Genomic DNA, 16,032 nt, shown 5'->3' with positions numbered 1-16,032 from the left:
TCTGCCTGGACACCGAGGTCCAGCTCTGAGGGCCTTCTGGCAGTTCCCTCCCTGAGAGAAGCGAAGTTGCAGGGAACCAGGCAGAGGGCCTTCTTGATGGTGGCACCCACCCTGTGGAATGCCCTCCCACCAGATGTCAAAGAAATAAACAACTATCTGACTTTTAGAAAACATCTGAAGGCAGCCCTGTTTAGGGAAGCTTTTAATATTTGATGGATTATTGTATTTTAATATTTTCCTGGAAGCTGCACAGAGTGGCTGGGGAAACCTAGCCAGATGGATGGGGTATAAATAAATAAAAATTATTATTATTATATTCAGCTGCTTATAAATCAAATACTCATTTGGCACCATAAGCACCTCTGACATCCAAGGACTGCCTCTTGAGAGTAGCTGAGAGAGAAATTGAAAGGCATCAGGCAGACTCAGCAAAGCAACAGCTGAAGCCAAGTGTTTGGATATTAACTGAGGGGGCAAGTGAGGGCTGCGTGAACTGGGCTGCTCAACCCTGCACAGCTTCTGGCGAGAGCTACACCATTCGCAAGCAGCCCTGCCGTTCAGATTTCCGTGTGCTCCCTTCATTCCAAGCAAAGTTCTGGAGCTCTTCCCCCAGCGAGTTCAGCTGGTGTCCAGAATGTGTCAGCAGCGGGATCAAGCAAACGGCACGTCCAGCCCTGTCTATAGCTTTGCTTCTCTTTAATGTCATTTCAGTGTCGAAATTTACAGTGGTTTTCTGATACAGAGCAATTGTCCTCTGCACACCCCTGTAGGTGGTTTGGGGAGGACAAATTCACAATTCATACAAAAGTTAAATTTTTACAAATTTTTGGCAATTAGACTGAGTAACCCGTTTTCTCCTATTGCCATTGCCCAACCATTGAAAAAAAAAGTTATACAATAATTTACATTGAAATGTGTTTCTTCTCCAAAGTGCTTGATAGACTATCCTCAGGAAAATTTACAGGGGCCTGTACAATTATTTACAGGAAGTACTTCTTGCAGCGCTTGTTCCTTCCCTATGGCTTCTTGGAAAGTGCTTTATACAGGGCCAGCGGTGGCAATACTTATTAAAAGGGTTACAGGTAACCAGTGACTTAAAAGCTGAATTGCTGTGGACAGACGTTGACAAGCTTCGTATGAAAATGGTTCGTGAGCTTGTGCCATCTTCATTCTCCCATGACAGGAAGGAAAACTGTCCAGCCACTGGCTTCTGTCCAAAGGATGTAAAACAAAAGTAGACTAGGAGATGGCTGCCTTCATGATAAGTCATCGTCCGTGCTGACGACTGATATCTGTTCGGAGGAGAAACGAGGATTAGTGACAATGCAATCCCTCCTGTTTCATGCAGTGAAGTTTTTGCAGCACGTGGTTTGCGTTTAACACAAGATGCTCCCGGCTTTCAACTTTGTATGACAGGAATAGTACACAACACTTACCCTGCTTTACTTATCCACAGAGCCAGCAGAGCTTCCTAGCCAATAGCTGCCACAACTTTAGCAGCTAATGCAAAGTCATCTTCTCAAACATGACTTAGGTGGGTGCTGAGACAGAACCAGTTCCAAGAACCCAAGACCTTTGGCAAAGGGTATCAGTGGTGCCCTGGTCACCTCCCATCGCTCATTCTTTCCCCCACAGGTAAAACTTAAGATGACTCCCAAGATAAAGATTAGAAGAGGGGGAGAAGTCTACACTGGAGGCAAAGGAGAAATCCACAAAGGGACCTCCCATTTTCTGCCTCCTTCCACCTGCTTGCTTTGCAAGTGATCCTATGCAGGCCACCTGCAAGTGAGCCTCACTGAGCCTAGCGGGTCTCCAGAGGAAACCAGCCGAGAACCAGCGAGGGCACCTTCTGAGCTCCTGAATCCCCAGACAGTGCTTGGCCCATGGATGGATCGGCAGCCGCGTCCAAAGTTCTGCTATGCAGTTACCAAAGCTAGTTTGAGATTTAAACCTTAAGAACCAATTTGGATTAAGGACTTGAAACAAATTCTGATTTTCAAGAGTTGCTGGGATCCATTTAAGGCAGTCACTATACAGTAGTACCTCTGGTTACGAACTTAATTCGTTCTGGAGGTCTGTTCTTAACCTTAATCAGTTCTTAACCTGAGGTATCACTTTAGCTAATGGGGCCTCCTGCTGCTGCGTGATTTCTGTTCTCATCCTGAGGTAAAGTTCTTAACCTGAGGTACTACTTCTGGGTTAGCGGAGTCTATAACCCGAGGTACCACTGTAGTGCCCTGCATTCCCCAAAATCCATGACCCCTGGGACCACACAGCCCAGGGATTATGCGTCAGGAGGACAACACATTGATGGCACCACTGTTTCTAGGAGTACTTATTTCTGGTGCCTAATATTTACTATCTTCAGGAGACTTCCGGTCGGCGCCAGCGTTTAATGGCGGTCCGAGCCTCGAGCTCCGAGGCAGGACTGCTTTGCTAGTTCGGGTCTTACCCGCTACGGCGAGCGGGGGACCCCTAAAATCACAGGCGCGGAGCCTGTGAACAAAGGAGATTCGGTGGGCACCTTTTGCGCCCCCCGGCACTGTGAAGGAGCCTTTTTAAAGGCTTCTGAGCGGCATCGGGGTAAGCGCGGTGCTGAGAGTCGTCACCCAGCTAGCGGAGTGAAGCCGCGTCGCCATGAACGGAGAGCGCCGATTCCTTCCTGTAACTGGAAATTGACTACAACACCCGTGAGTAAGACTGGAAATTGACGGGACTTTAAAGTAAGAAATTTGGCTGAAAACGGGAAAGGCATAAATTAAGGAAGTCTGCCTCCCCGGAGCTGCAGGAGAAACAAAGCAACGAAAAATCAAGCTGCATTTGAAGGGAACCTTTCTTTTTTTTTTAAGCTGTCAAACTGATATCGGACTAAATCTCCCCCCTGAAAGGCAGGAGAAGGGGGGAAGGGATTGGGACATTGTTAATATTTACTATCTTCAGTTCCACCGCCTTCACTTACAGCTGGATACGTGTGGCCCACTGAAGCGCTGTGTCTTCCGATGTCTATAGAGAGGTCTTCTTCCGTCGTTTTCAAGTACACTGGATTGTCAAAATTCATGCTTTTCATGTTCTTGTGTTGCCAGTTGCGCCACATGAAGTAGCTGCCTGCCGCCGCCATGGTCAACAACACTGAAAGAAATGGCAAGGTGACGTTCCTTTGGAGCATCTTAGCCCAGCTCAGACTGCTGAATAGCCTTCGGTGGCATAAGTTGAATGCAGCCATCATAAGGAGCAAGTGTGCCACCTTGCTCCCACGACTGAGGGGGCTGCGGCTGCGTGGCTTCAGTGGAGCATGCGTGCATGATGTCAGCATGTGGACGTGTCATGCGCACACCCCGTGGCTTGTGCATGTGACATGAGCACATTCCATGGAGTTCACACAAGGCTGCCAAGGAATTTTAAGGGGGCCCACCCCTCTCCCTGAACATGGGGTTGGGCCCTTGACCCCTTGATCAGGAGGGAGGTACAGTGGAAATACCTCGCACGATTTCAGGGCAACGTCTTCTACTTACATACGGGAAGAATGGCCCATGCTGCTGAAGAACTTCTGGATGAAGAAAGCTCTTCTGAAACTGGACTGCTTAGATTTTGTCCTAGGAAGAAAGAAACAGCCATTTCATTCACTCCCAAGCGCAACCCCAGTTAAGTGTTTTAAAACTTTCCACATCTGGTAGAAAGCTTTGTCTACTAAACAGTTTAAACGCTAGGGGAGGCAAAGTTGCCTGAACTTTGGCGGAGGAAATTGTTGGAAATTCCATTCCACCCTTGCTGCAGATATGTGAGATTGTTACATGTCACATGTCTGCTTACAGATTGCTGGAGTCCTGTGAGCGGAACATCAGCTCTGTATTGCTTTTGTTTTTTCTCTCTCTCCGAGAAGAACAACAAGGAGAAAGGCCATGTTTTTCTGTGTCCTGATTTATGTATAATAAATGCGTAGTTTCGTATAGTATCCCTGCCTCGAGCCTGATCTGTTGTGTGTTTACTCTGCTGAGTAATGTGTGCTCTTGCATGCACAGCAGAATGAGTCGCGGATGCACGTCGGAGGAGGATGACTGATTGATCTTTGCAGCAGCAAGACTGAGAAGGGAGACGTTCGGGCTGGGGCCAAGCCAGCTGGCTTTCCATCCCATAGTTCCGACAGAAATGAGCCGCTTGCCAAGCTGGTTCCCACTCAAAAAATTGAGGTGCGCTGCCATAAATTCCCTTGTTTTAAGATATTGGCCAGTGCATCATGGCATCACTACCTGGTGCAATAGCTCTGCTGGCCAGAGTCAGAAGGGGATATTCCAGTTCAGGTAAGAGAAGGATCAACTCTGAAGGCTCCAAGGCCTACCCAATGGGCATTACAATTCTGAGTGGGAAATGGTAGCATGAAGCTTAGGACAGAAAAGACCAAGTTACTGTTGATTGGGAGGGGGGCGTCTAGAGGCCTCTAAGAGTCTGCACACTCTCCCTTGAGGTCTGCAGCTTGGGGGTAATCCTAGATTATTCTTACACTGTAGCAATTGCTAGGAATAATGCCTGTTGTCAGCTGTTTCCTTAGCAAAGAAAGGAAGTCAATCCAGACCATAGATTCAGGTAGATAGCCGTGTTGGTCTCACACATACGAAATAAATAAAATAAATAAATAAATTGTCCAGTAGCACCTTAGAGACCAACTAAGTTAGTTCTGGGTATAAGGTATCTGAAGAAGTGTGCATGCACAGGAAAGCTTATACCCAGAACTACTTAGTTGGTCTCTAAGGTGCCAATGTGTTTGCATTATAGTCAACTCTCGGGTTGTGAATGTGATCCATGAGGGATGCACATTTGCAACCCGTGTCTGTGCACGCGTGGGTTGTGATTTGGCGCTTCTGTGCATGCACGACCGCCGAAACCCTTCTTAATTGTATTTCACTATTAAAATACTTCTTAATTGTATTTCAGTTCAATTACTTTGATAACATACATATTTTGTTATGTGCAAATGGCTTGAGATACCTATGAGGTCCATAAATTACCATATAGCATATATTCAACACAAAAAACAGTGACAATTTGTTGTGGACAAAGGACAGCTGGACATATAAAGGGCCCCCTCCCATTACCTTCAGGAGCTTAGGGCCTCATCAAACCTAAATCCAGCCCTGAGTTTAGCCCAGTGTTCCTTGGACTAACCCAAACACACAAGGTCTGCATAAAGACCTCTGTGCCCCCCCCTTGCGCTGAGCAGAAGTGGTGGGATCCTTCACTTATTCTGCTCCACCACCAGCACGCTGCATTAGGACCAATACCTCCAGAAAGTGGTCCAGGTGGTTTTTCTGTTCTGCTGTTCTCTTTTGCCTCAGCAGCTCCTGTACCTGAAATTATAGATCAGCAACTTTGAAGCCCAGGATTGACTGGGTCCTTGTTCTGTGGAGGTGGCGCATCTACAGATGAGCATGTTCATGCACGTCTCAAATTAGCTGTGGATTGCAAGATGTCAGCCGTCTGCTGCAGCTTCGTAACGCAGTAGATCTGTCATCAGATCAGCTCTTAAATGCTTAGAAAGTCAGGCTCAAGTTATCTAGCTCTTGGCCACTTAAGCCATTTTTAATTTTTTGCATTTTTAAAATAAGAGGTCGAGAGGTCAAATGTATTTCAGAACTATGCTGGAAAATAAAAGCCAAGGCTGAAGTCTGAACTATGTTATGCTTAGAAGCAAGCTGCAGGACCAGTTGAACACATTGCTCTTAGGAATGCCAATTATGCAGCGCTCCAAGAGATGCTATAGTAGGTTGATATGTGAGGTTTCATACTTCAACTAGCAAACCTTTCCCACCTAGAACTAGCATTCTGGATTAACAGAGCTTGCTTTTTCGAGGCACTTTGCCTCCCAGTAGGTCGTATGTCAGCATACATCCCACTGCGGAGATTATCTTTTGTCCAATGCCGTCTCAGAAAAGGAAATTGAGGCAGCTCACAATGCATTACTGCAATTATTATCAGGACGACATCTGAATTTAACAGATGCCTACTATAGCTTGTGAAATCCATGAGTATGTAGATGCCAGCCAGAATATGCCACTGAACGACCACATCGAAGCATTTTGGACAATATTAATGCACAAGATGGACGGGGCAAAGACTCACGAGACGCAACTCCAAGGAGCATGCAAGTGTACCTCTGCATCTTAAGCCATTATCTTGCAACGTGTCGCCATCGGGACAAATGCAAGTATACTTTGGCGAACGGTCATTGATCTGGGGAGCAGGCAAGCACAGATATTCGCAGCCTCCGTTTGTCATGTTCTCATCTTCACACCAGTTCTTTCCTGTGGAGAGATGTTTCCAAGCATGTTCATCTCGCATCAGAACTTAAACTTCCATCAAGATGACAAAGGCTGTGATCAGTTTACTAGGCGAGCCATCGCAACGTTTGGCTTGCAGTCAAGGCTATACTCAACATGCTGCTCATCTTCCTATAATGGGAGTGTCTTCCAAGAGAAAATGCGAGAACAGAGGGTCTTTATAGCATAGGATGCTATTTGTCCCTTGACTTTTGCCAAAGTAAACCATGGACTGAGAGCAAGTTACAGTCAGAACTTGGATGACTGAAGGCAGAATTTGGGCCAACCATTCACTTCCCTCTCAGATGCACTGTGGCAACTTTAAACAGATTCATTTCTGAAAGGGGACGCAGGTGGCGCTGTGGGTTAAACCACAGAGCCTAGGACTTGCCAATCAGAAAGTCGGTGGTTCAAATCCCCGCAACGGGGTGAGCTCCCATTGCTCGGTCCCAGCTCCTGCCAACCTCATAGTTCGAAAGCACGAAGTGCAAGTAGATAAATAGGTACTGCTCCAGCGGGAAGGTAAACAGCATTTCCGTGTGCTGCTCTGGTTCACCAGAAGCGGCTTAGTCATGCTGGCCACATGACCCGGAAGCTGTACGCCGGATCCCTCAGCCAATAAAGTGAGATGAGCGCCGCAACCCCAGAGTCGGCCACAACTGGACCTGATAGTCAGGGGTCCCTTTACCTTTACCTACCATAAATATATATCACAACAGTTTACAACTATATAAAACCATGAAGATTAGAAAAAAAGTTAACAAGTAGTAAGCAATGGAAAGGGAAGGGATCATCTAGTGTAGGCTTTCCCAAACTCAGCCCTCCAGATTTTTGGGACTACAACTCCCATCATCCCTAGCTAACAGGACCAGTGGTCAGGGATGATGGGAATTGTAGTCCCCAAACAGCTGGAGGGCTGAGTTTTGAGATGCCTGATCAAGTCCAACTGGCTGCAATGTATTGTGGGAGATGTACCCTTAATTGCCTGCCTAGACCTGGTGGAAGAGAAGTTCTCAGATGGCATTTAAAAGTTGGCCCGGAAAGCTTCTTGAAAGCTTTCTTGCACTGCACCTGACGACTCCTGTTACCTGATTGCTGTACAAGTTCATGATACACAATGATGTCCCGAGCATCATACAAGTTGTTGACTACGGTTTCCAGCTCGGCGCCTGTAAACTTATTTGCACCGTACACAGCTTCGTTTTCACCATCTGTCCAGTAAATGGTGTCCTGGGGGGGGGGGGGAAGGTGGTTATATCAGACCGAAGGATTATTCTTTGAACTGCCGAAGTTAAAAAGAATGCAAGTGAGGACCAGGCATGTTTTCCATCAAATTCCACGAGTCAAGTTAAATGGAGCAACCTTTCAGCAGCCATTTAGTTCACTAGCCACCTGGCCCAGCTCCATTATCACGGAAGACAACAGCATTTCTGAAGCTCAAATGACTTGTCACCACTCTTAGCTTGCTAATTTATTTCTCACATTCACAGACCACCTTTTCTTCCAAGAAGCTCAATGTGGTGTACTTTTCTTTTCCCTCCCCAGTTCACCTCTCAACAGCCCTGTGAGGCTGGTTAGACTGAGTGACTGACTGGCCCAAGGTCAGCCGGCGAGCTTCATGGCCCAGCGGGAATTTGAACCCTGGTCTCCCAGGTCACAACCTGACACTCTACCCATTAAGCCACGCTGCCTCTCACTGAGACCTTGGTTCTTACCTCAAATATCGTCAGAGCAAGGGGATGAGCAAGGAATTCATGGGATTCCAACACGATCCTTCGGTCGTGCCCATTCAGATCAACACTGGACAGCTTGTGCAGCTTAGAATCAACCCAGTAGAGACGATTCTTCACACGATCTGAAGAGAAAACATCTCAGAATGCAGCCAAGTTTTGACAAGAGCTTGCCTAAATGAACTCCTAAGCCTAGATTTCTAAGGAGGTTTTGCAGTAGCATCCTTGGCTATGCAATGGGTCATTAAGGCACCACAAAATGCAGATTACAGGATCCTGAAGTCAATGGCAATGATCATAGAGCGAAGCCATGGAAGCATGTCAAATACCCCCAAGGCTGGGTATTGGCTTGATTTGGGGTGGGGAAAGGTCTCATCATGTTCTGGCCCAAAGCAGTTCATCCCAGAAGACTACTTGCTTTCACACCCTTAAGGCACTCATCCCAATTAATCCAACTCCAAGAATTCCTTCAACAAGGAATTCCAGCACGGTAGGAAGAACATTTATATACCTAGTGCAATCCCATTAGGCCTCTCAATATCTGTTGTCACAAGTTGTTGCCTGTCAAGTCCATTCATCCCTGCTTTCTCAATTTTGGCTGGTTCACCCCAATCAGACCAATACATGAAGCTGTAAGAGAAACCAGGTAAAAACTGTCAGGAGTCGACTCGGCTGCCTAGATCGTTTTGCATGTTTCTTCCTCAGCAGTTGCACTCACTAGAGTTTCGCCTCAAAACTTTGGCTGATTTTGGCTAACGGGCCTTTTTATGCATCAGTTCCTGGCAGGCCCGGGCAATGTCTTGTCTAAAACCGGTTTAAAGTTAAAAATTGCAAGAACAAGTTTGGAATTTCTGATCAGGCAACGGATCACAAATCCCTGCTCACCTCACTTGCAGTGAGCTTCGCACCCTGCAGTCGGGTTGCCTGGTCCACCCCCTCCCTCCACAGCCCAGCAACCCACCTCACGAGTGGGACTTTCCTGCCTGCCACCCGTGCCTTTGTTCCTTTCCCTGGCTGTGGGAGCGGTAGCATGCTGCCTCCTCCCTCCACACCTCCTCGTGCAGAGTAGAATGGTGCCTTCTGGTGGCCAAGAGAGACTCCGGTCAGAGGGAGCCACGGCTAGCGGTTCCGGGGTGGCTGGTGGTGCCACAGTGCCCAGCAGTGCCCCAGCTGATGCATTCTGCCTGGGACAGCACCACACGCCCAGCCTCACTAGCAAGAGGTAGAAGCTACACACGGTGACGCCAATCATCTACTCAGCCGGCAACTGCTTTCTTCCTCCCTTCCAACATCATAATATACCGCCATATCGCAAAGTTTAGCTGGCGATCTATTACAAGGTTGGAAAGCAAGTATCGCCCACCCCTAGTTCCTGTTTGTACCAAATTACAGAAAGGACAGGTATCTTCCCTCAGGGTCATTCTTTTGTTGCGCAAATGCACCAAAGCATATAGATCAAACTAGAAAAACAGTCCCTTCTCAACCAGGGTGGTCAAATACAGGCATAGGCAAACTCTGGCCCTCCAGATGTTTGGGACTACAATTCCCATCATCCCTGGCTAACAGGACCAGGTCAGGGATGATGGGAATTGTAGTCCAAAAAAAATATCTGGAGGGCTGGAGTTTGCCTATGCCTGGGTAAGTATCGTGGGCAGCTACTCTGGCATTAAGTTACTAACAATTCTTCCAGTACCACTTCCTGTCTATTCAACATAGATGTGCTTACATTGGCAAAGATATAAAGGTTTATGAAGCAAGTTATTGCTGTCTTTTCTGGATTCCTCAATGGAATCCTCAATAACGTTCTCTCAAATTGAGGGTTTCCTCTCTCTCTCTCTCTCCTGCAAGTGCTGCTACACGTCTTGGAATGCTGCACCCTTGTGAGGATAGGTTATATGAGAGTGCCTCAAAAATCATCAAGGTTTATTCAGTTAAGATGATCTCAGACATCTAAACATTGTTTACCCAGTAAGGGGATCCACAGCAAGAGAGGCGGGCTCTTTTAAGTCCGTGTTGAAGAGGACCTTCCTTTTAGCACCGTTCAGGCTCGCCACAGAAATAGACTTGAGAGAAGAATCCGTCCAGTAGATGTTCTTGTATATCCAGTCAAAAGCAATTCCTGCAGGATTCTGCACATTCTCTATGATCCGGCGGTGCTGTAGTGGCTTGTTATTAGAAGTGATTGAGGTGCTGGGAAGAAATATCTCATTAAGTTGAGTCCCCAATGGATACACTGCCCAGACTGCCCCAAACCCAGTGTGTGGGGCTCCAAGTTAATCCTAGACTCAGATTTAGCTAGAACAAGCTTGCAGCTTAAGGGGTACATTTTCCTCATGGCGAACCTACTGGGAGCTACATGCAGGGAATGTTCCCATGTGAAATCAGCTAATTTCCAACCATACAAAAGCTGGAGACCCTCACGCAACACATTTTCCACCAACTCAAGCGAGAGGCAGCCCAGTTCTACAATACATTCAAGCTAAGGAGAAGCTGTGAAGGATGCAGATCAGAAACATGGCCTGAGGAGAATTCCCAGGGCTGGAGGCACCTTTGGCCTATTGGCTGGAGATTACTAACCCCCTGATCTACAAGTTGAGACTCTGAGATGGTGGCTACTTAACACCCCAAGGCCACCCATCTAAGGAAATTGATGTTGGCCATCAAACTTGCCATCTAGTATGTTTTGGCAGTCACACACAGTAAGGTTTCAGCTGGGCTTCCCTCCCAGGTCTGTGTGCCTGGTACCAAGCAAAAACAGATGCCCAGGACTTTTAGTTTGCTCACGTATCTGCTCAGCTGAATTTGAAACTAAACTGTGTTAGTGACATCTTGCTAATTTGATAGCCATTTTTAAACTGGGTACAGTGGTACCTTGGTTCTCAAACTTAATCCATTCCGGAAGTCCGTTCCAAAACCAAGGTGCGCTTTCTCATAGAAAGTAATGCAAAACAGATTAATCCGTTCCAGACTTTTAAAAACAACCCCTAAAACAGCAATTTAACATGAATTTTACTATCTGCAGCCTTTCTCAACCTGTGGGTCCCCAGATGTTGTTGAACTACAACTCCCATCATCCCTAGCTAGCAAGGCCAGAGCTCAGGGATGATGGGAGTTGTAGTCCAACACCATCTGGGGACCCACAGGTTGAGAGCCACTGATTCTAACGAGACCATTGATCCATAAAATGAAAGCAATAAACAGTGTACTGCAGTCACACAATCAATCAATCAATCAATCAATCAATCAATCAATCAGTAGCTGAACTGAGTTCCACACAGTCACAAAAACAAAACAAAAAAGTCAAAAAAGTAAAATAAATAGCAAAGAGAGACAGACCTCAGCGCAACACTCAAAATGGAAGTGTGCAACCCAAATTGGAAGCATAACACTCAAAATGGAGCACGTTCAGCTTCCAAAAAAAGTTTGCAAACTGGAACACTTACTTCCGGGTTCGCAGTGTTTGGGTTCCAAGTTGTTTGAGTACCAAGGCGTTTGAGAACCAAGGTACCACTGTACAGGCATAGTAGCTCAACACCTTAAGGGAGCCCTCATTATTAGAAGGTTCTCTCCAAGTACAAAATTTTGCACAGCGCTGTTTGGTAGATTGTGCTTTATGGTAGCAGCCAGCACTGCAGAGCTCAGTTGGTTAGGGCCTGGTGCTGATAACATCAAGGTTGCAGGTTCGATCCCTGTATAGGAGAGCTGCATATTCCTGCATTGCAGGGCGGAGGGGAACCAGGCAATCCTCAGGGTCCCTCTCCAACTCTAATTCTATTATTCTATTCCTCTATACTTCCCCCAAAAGAAATCCAAGAGTCTGTTCTTCAGCTGAACCTGTGTGTCAGGTGACCTGAAAGGCCCACACTGTTGATTATCCATTATCAAGTTGAGGCTGAGAGTAGCGTACAAGACATTGTCTTCACCAAAAAAATAAGCTGCATAGTCTTAAGGGGAGGTTTGGTGATCTACTGCAAGTCAGCCAAGTCAAAAGTTGCTACTCTTTAGGTAGGAGTGCAAGCAGCTCTGCAGTTCCATCACCTGAATGGAAAAAGCTTACCTGAGGAGAGCATTTGGGCCAATGTCCGCCCAAAAGATGGCATGCTCAGCCATGTCCGCATCCAAAGCCACCACGTTCCTCAAGTCTCCGATGAGCTGGGTATAGTCCTGTCTTTCCAGGGCAAACTGCCTGATGTTCCAGCGATTCGTAAAAAGCAGACTTGGTTCTCCACCTGCAATAATAGATTAGTAGGTGAAGTGAGCAGCCAGATGGTGCAGAAATAGCTTTTTACCCGGAGCGCCCACTTTCAAACAAGTTCCTCCATGGACCTTTTTCCCCCCATCTGCAGGCTCTGCACAACCATTCATGTCTCCTCATTCCCATTATGCATTTCAGGAATTCAGATCCCAGCTGATTAGGCTTCAGAGGCAACCAGGGGCACCCAATGTCAATTACAGCAGTCCTCCTGGGACATTTTGCAAGGTGGACAACTTTCATTCATCTCTCTGAGACGCAAGGCTCTGGGAAGGTGCCCGGAAAGGAGTTCGTGATTGTTTTACATCCTCAAGAGGAAAATTATGGACACCAGGATGAAGAGTTGCTTAGTGCCAGAACCACTCAAGCTGCTTACCGATTGCCTTACATACTAGAGTTTGTGGGTCCATCCGGTAGCCCCGGCTACATTCGCATTTGTACCCCAACTTTGTATTGATGCAGATTTGGCTGCAGATACCTGGGTTCAAGCATTCATCAATGTCTGGAAGAGAAAAGCTACTTAGCATTGCACTACGATAGGAATGCAAGTTTCAGGAATACCATCTTGTCACAGAATGCTCACCTCCACACGTTTTTCTGTCTATCAACTCAAAACCAGCAGGACAATCACATTCATAGCCTATAACCAGGTCCCTGCAGATATGAGAGCAGCCTCCATTGTTCACAAGGCACTCGTTGACGTCTGGAAGAAATGAGAAGGGCCACTCAGTTGTTTGTGAGATTTGCTTCATGTGCTTAGAACATGGGTAGGCAAACTAAGGCCCGGGTGCCAGATCCGGGCCAATCGCCTTCTAAACCCGGCCCACAGATGGTCCAGGAATCAGCATGTTTTTACATGAGTAGAATGTGTCCTTTTATTTAAAATGCATCTCTGGGTTATTTGTGGGGCATAGGAATTCGTTCATATTTCCCCAAAAAATATAGTCCGGCCCCCCACAAGGTCTGAAGGACAGTGGACTGGCCCCCTGCTGAAAAAGTTTGCTGACCCCTGGGCTTAGAAGCAATACCTTCCCTGATGCTGATGCAATACCTCCCTAAATCTTCTAGAGATGCCCGTTGCAACAGAGAGAGAATTGGAGGCTGAGTTGTTGAATTAGCACACGACCCATTAAAGCTGTGTGACACTTGATTGCTCTAGTGGGGAAATCGCTTTACTCGTGATATGCAGGTAGCAAGGAGCTTTGCCTTGCCTGCTTCAAAAAGGACATGGAATGCATGTTGCTGTTGAATATGGTTCAGCTACGTTTAAAGTTCCAACCTTGAAAGGAAGGTGGTTTGTTTGTTTGTTTGTTTGATAGATCTAAGAAGAAACAGACCTATTCAAGTGTCCCGGGTGCCAACAATCCACGCTACGCTACCTCTAACTTACTGCATTCTTTGAGTGGTTCATCACTCCAGTCTTTGCAGTCCTGCTTCTGGTTGCAAACTTTGCTGGACTCGATGCACTCGCCACTTCTGCACCTGAACTTGCCAGGTCCGGTACACTGATTCGCTGAAGGTCACAGAGAAGAGACAGACCACGTTAAACAGCTGTCGTACCAAGCTCAAAATGCTGTGGCTGTTGTCAACAAACTTATTGGTGTCGACTTAAAACATTCTACCATTTAAAGTATGCCACCTTCCCACGATTGCTTATACTATGCAGAAGCACTTAAAAACCACACGACATCTAGACTAATAAAAATATGAGCAGCAACACCTTAAGCCCCCCTTTTTAATTCAATGTTGAGATATTGCCCTTTGATGATATTGAGGCACTATATGGGCATGTAACTAAGGACGCGGGTGGCGCTGTGGGACTTGCCGATCAGAGCCTAGGACTTGCCGATCAGAAGGTCAGGAGTTCGAATCCCCGCGACGGGGTGAGCTCCCATTGCTCAGTCCCTGCCCCTGCCAACCTAGCAGTTTGAAAGCACATCAAAGTGCAAGTAGATAAATAGGTACCACTCCAGCGGGAAGGTAAACGACATTTCTGTGCGCTGCTCTGGTTCGCCAGAAGCAGCTTAGTCATGCTGGCCACATGACCTGGAAACTGTACGCCGGCTCCCTCGGCCAATAAAGCGAGATGAGCGCTGGAACCCCAGAGTCGGCCACGACTGGACCTAATGGTAAGGGGTCCCTTTACCTTTATGGGCCTGCAAGAGCCTTCAATAGGAAGGTCACCAGAGCCATCACCAAGTTCACTCCAGATTGCATTTTGCATAGCATTTCTTGAGGTTTCAGGTCTCAGCCCATCATCTTCCCTGCTCCGTGATGCTCCCCACTTACCTACTTGGCAGTTCACTTCATCGGATCCATCTATGCAGTCCCTCACACCGTTGCACTGCCTGGTCCCATGGACGCAGTTCCCATCCTCACATCTGAACTGGTCGGGTCTGCATGTCTGGAAAGCTGGGGGGGGGAAGAGGGTGTTCAAGAACTCAAGCTTACAGCCGAAGGAGCCCAGGAGCCACTTTCTGCCGTCCGCGGACCAACAGCCTGCTACTTACAGCAGTTGATCTCATCGCTGCCGTCTTTGCAGTCCGTGTCGCCGTCACAGCGCCACTTCTTGTGGAAACACTCGTCTCCTGAGTCACAAAGCATTTCGCTCTCCCCACATTTCACGGTCCGGACTGGCTGGTGGCCGCACTGCTCCGAAGACTCGTCCGACCAGTCGGTACAGTCTGGTTCGCCATCACACACCCAGTTCACTGGGATGCAAGTGTCGCTCTCGCTTTTGCACTGGAACTCGCCGACCCGACAAGTGGGCGCCGCGCAGCCGACCTCGTCGCTGCCATCACTACAGTCTTCGTGCCCGTTGCAAGCGAAGTCTTTGGAGATGCACTGGCCGTTGGAACACGTGAACTCTTCCGGGTTGCAAGTTATGTTGGCTAAGGGGAAGAAAACACAACACGGCTTTTAATTTTATTTGCTGGGCACTGCTGCTTGACAGGAAGTCACCATGGGGAACTGCCAAACACCAAAATATTACACTGATCAGGTTAATTTTGCACACCAAGGGAACTCTAGTACATCTTTTGATTTACACTGTAGTATACAGTCATACCTTGATTTTTGAACAGCTTACTTCTCCAACATTTTGGCTCCCGAATGCCACAAACCCGGAAGTGACTGTTCTGGTTTGCGAACTATTTTTGGAAGCCTAACATCTGATGTGGCTTCTGATTGGCTGCAGGAACTTCCTGCAGCCAATCAGAAGCCGTGCTTTGGTTTCCAAACGTTTTGGCAGGCGAATGGACTTCCAGAACAGATTCCGTTCATCTTCCAAGGTACGACTGTATTTAGCACTAGCAGGATGGGTTTAACAGTTAAGTTTCCACTTCATCTAGGACCTAAATTAATGAGCATTTTAGTACCGTAGCAACCGAGTTATTTATTAAGGCTACATTTTGAAACTTAAGCAATTGGTGAATAGCAAAATTCATGCTGAAAGAAAATCATCTATCTTTAGTGCAGTCCTGAAGTTGCCATCTACATGTTTTAATATAAAATGGCAGTTTGCAAATGCAGAGATTTTAATTTAGATCATTGTCTCTTCTTGGTACTTTACAGTTTGCTGCTTTGAACAAGTGGCATCCCTGCCTGAGATTCAACACCAGGGCTGAGCACCCTGGATTCAGCTGAGGTGTGAGTCAAACTGGGCCTATTCCCAGGGCCTCTGGCATTGGATGAGTTGGGTTCAGGCAGCCACGGATCATGACAGGTCTGACGGGATGGC

At 47.1% G+C, this 16,032-nt stretch overlaps 1 protein-coding gene across 3 annotated transcripts in view; it reads right to left on the bottom strand.

The window, feature by feature from the left end:
- Nucleotides 1–679: 679 nt before the first annotated feature.
- The window catches only part of VLDLR (very low density lipoprotein receptor), a 28,563-nt gene continuing 13,210 nt past the window's right edge, over nt 680–16,032 (bottom strand). Inside the window, exons 5-19 of one of the 3 annotated variants that reach the window (XM_079959305.1) lie at nt 14,804–15,184; nt 14,583–14,705; nt 13,684–13,806; nt 12,877–12,996; nt 12,670–12,795; nt 12,099–12,270; nt 10,007–10,231; nt 8,553–8,671; nt 8,027–8,166; nt 7,400–7,541; nt 6,147–6,296; nt 5,277–5,342; nt 3,513–3,593; nt 2,960–3,129; nt 680–1,292 (exon numbers count right to left, since the gene is read on the bottom strand). In XM_079959305.1, the coding sequence (XP_079815431.1) occupies nt 1,257–1,292; nt 2,960–3,129; nt 3,513–3,593; nt 5,277–5,342; nt 6,147–6,296; nt 7,400–7,541; nt 8,027–8,166; nt 8,553–8,671; nt 10,007–10,231; nt 12,099–12,270; nt 12,670–12,795; nt 12,877–12,996; nt 13,684–13,806; nt 14,583–14,705; nt 14,804–15,184 (2,174 nt within the window). In that variant the 3' untranslated portion in view covers nt 680–1,256. Of the gene's footprint in view, nt 1,293–2,323; nt 2,363–2,931; nt 3,130–3,512; nt 3,594–5,276; nt 5,343–6,146; nt 6,297–7,399; nt 7,542–8,026; nt 8,167–8,552; nt 8,672–10,006; nt 10,232–12,098; nt 12,271–12,669; nt 12,796–12,876; nt 12,997–13,683; nt 13,807–14,582; nt 14,706–14,803; nt 15,185–16,032 lie in introns of those variants that run through there. The other 2 variants (XM_079959304.1, XM_079959306.1) reach the window with 2 other exon arrangements.

This window comes from Podarcis cretensis (assembly GCF_951804945.1).
Source record: "Podarcis cretensis genome assembly, chromosome: 17".
Taxonomy (NCBI): Eukaryota; Metazoa; Chordata; class Lepidosauria; order Squamata; family Lacertidae; genus Podarcis; species Podarcis cretensis.
The sequence above is the reverse complement of the archived record's forward strand: the minus strand, read 5'-3'. Positions and strand labels throughout refer to the sequence as shown.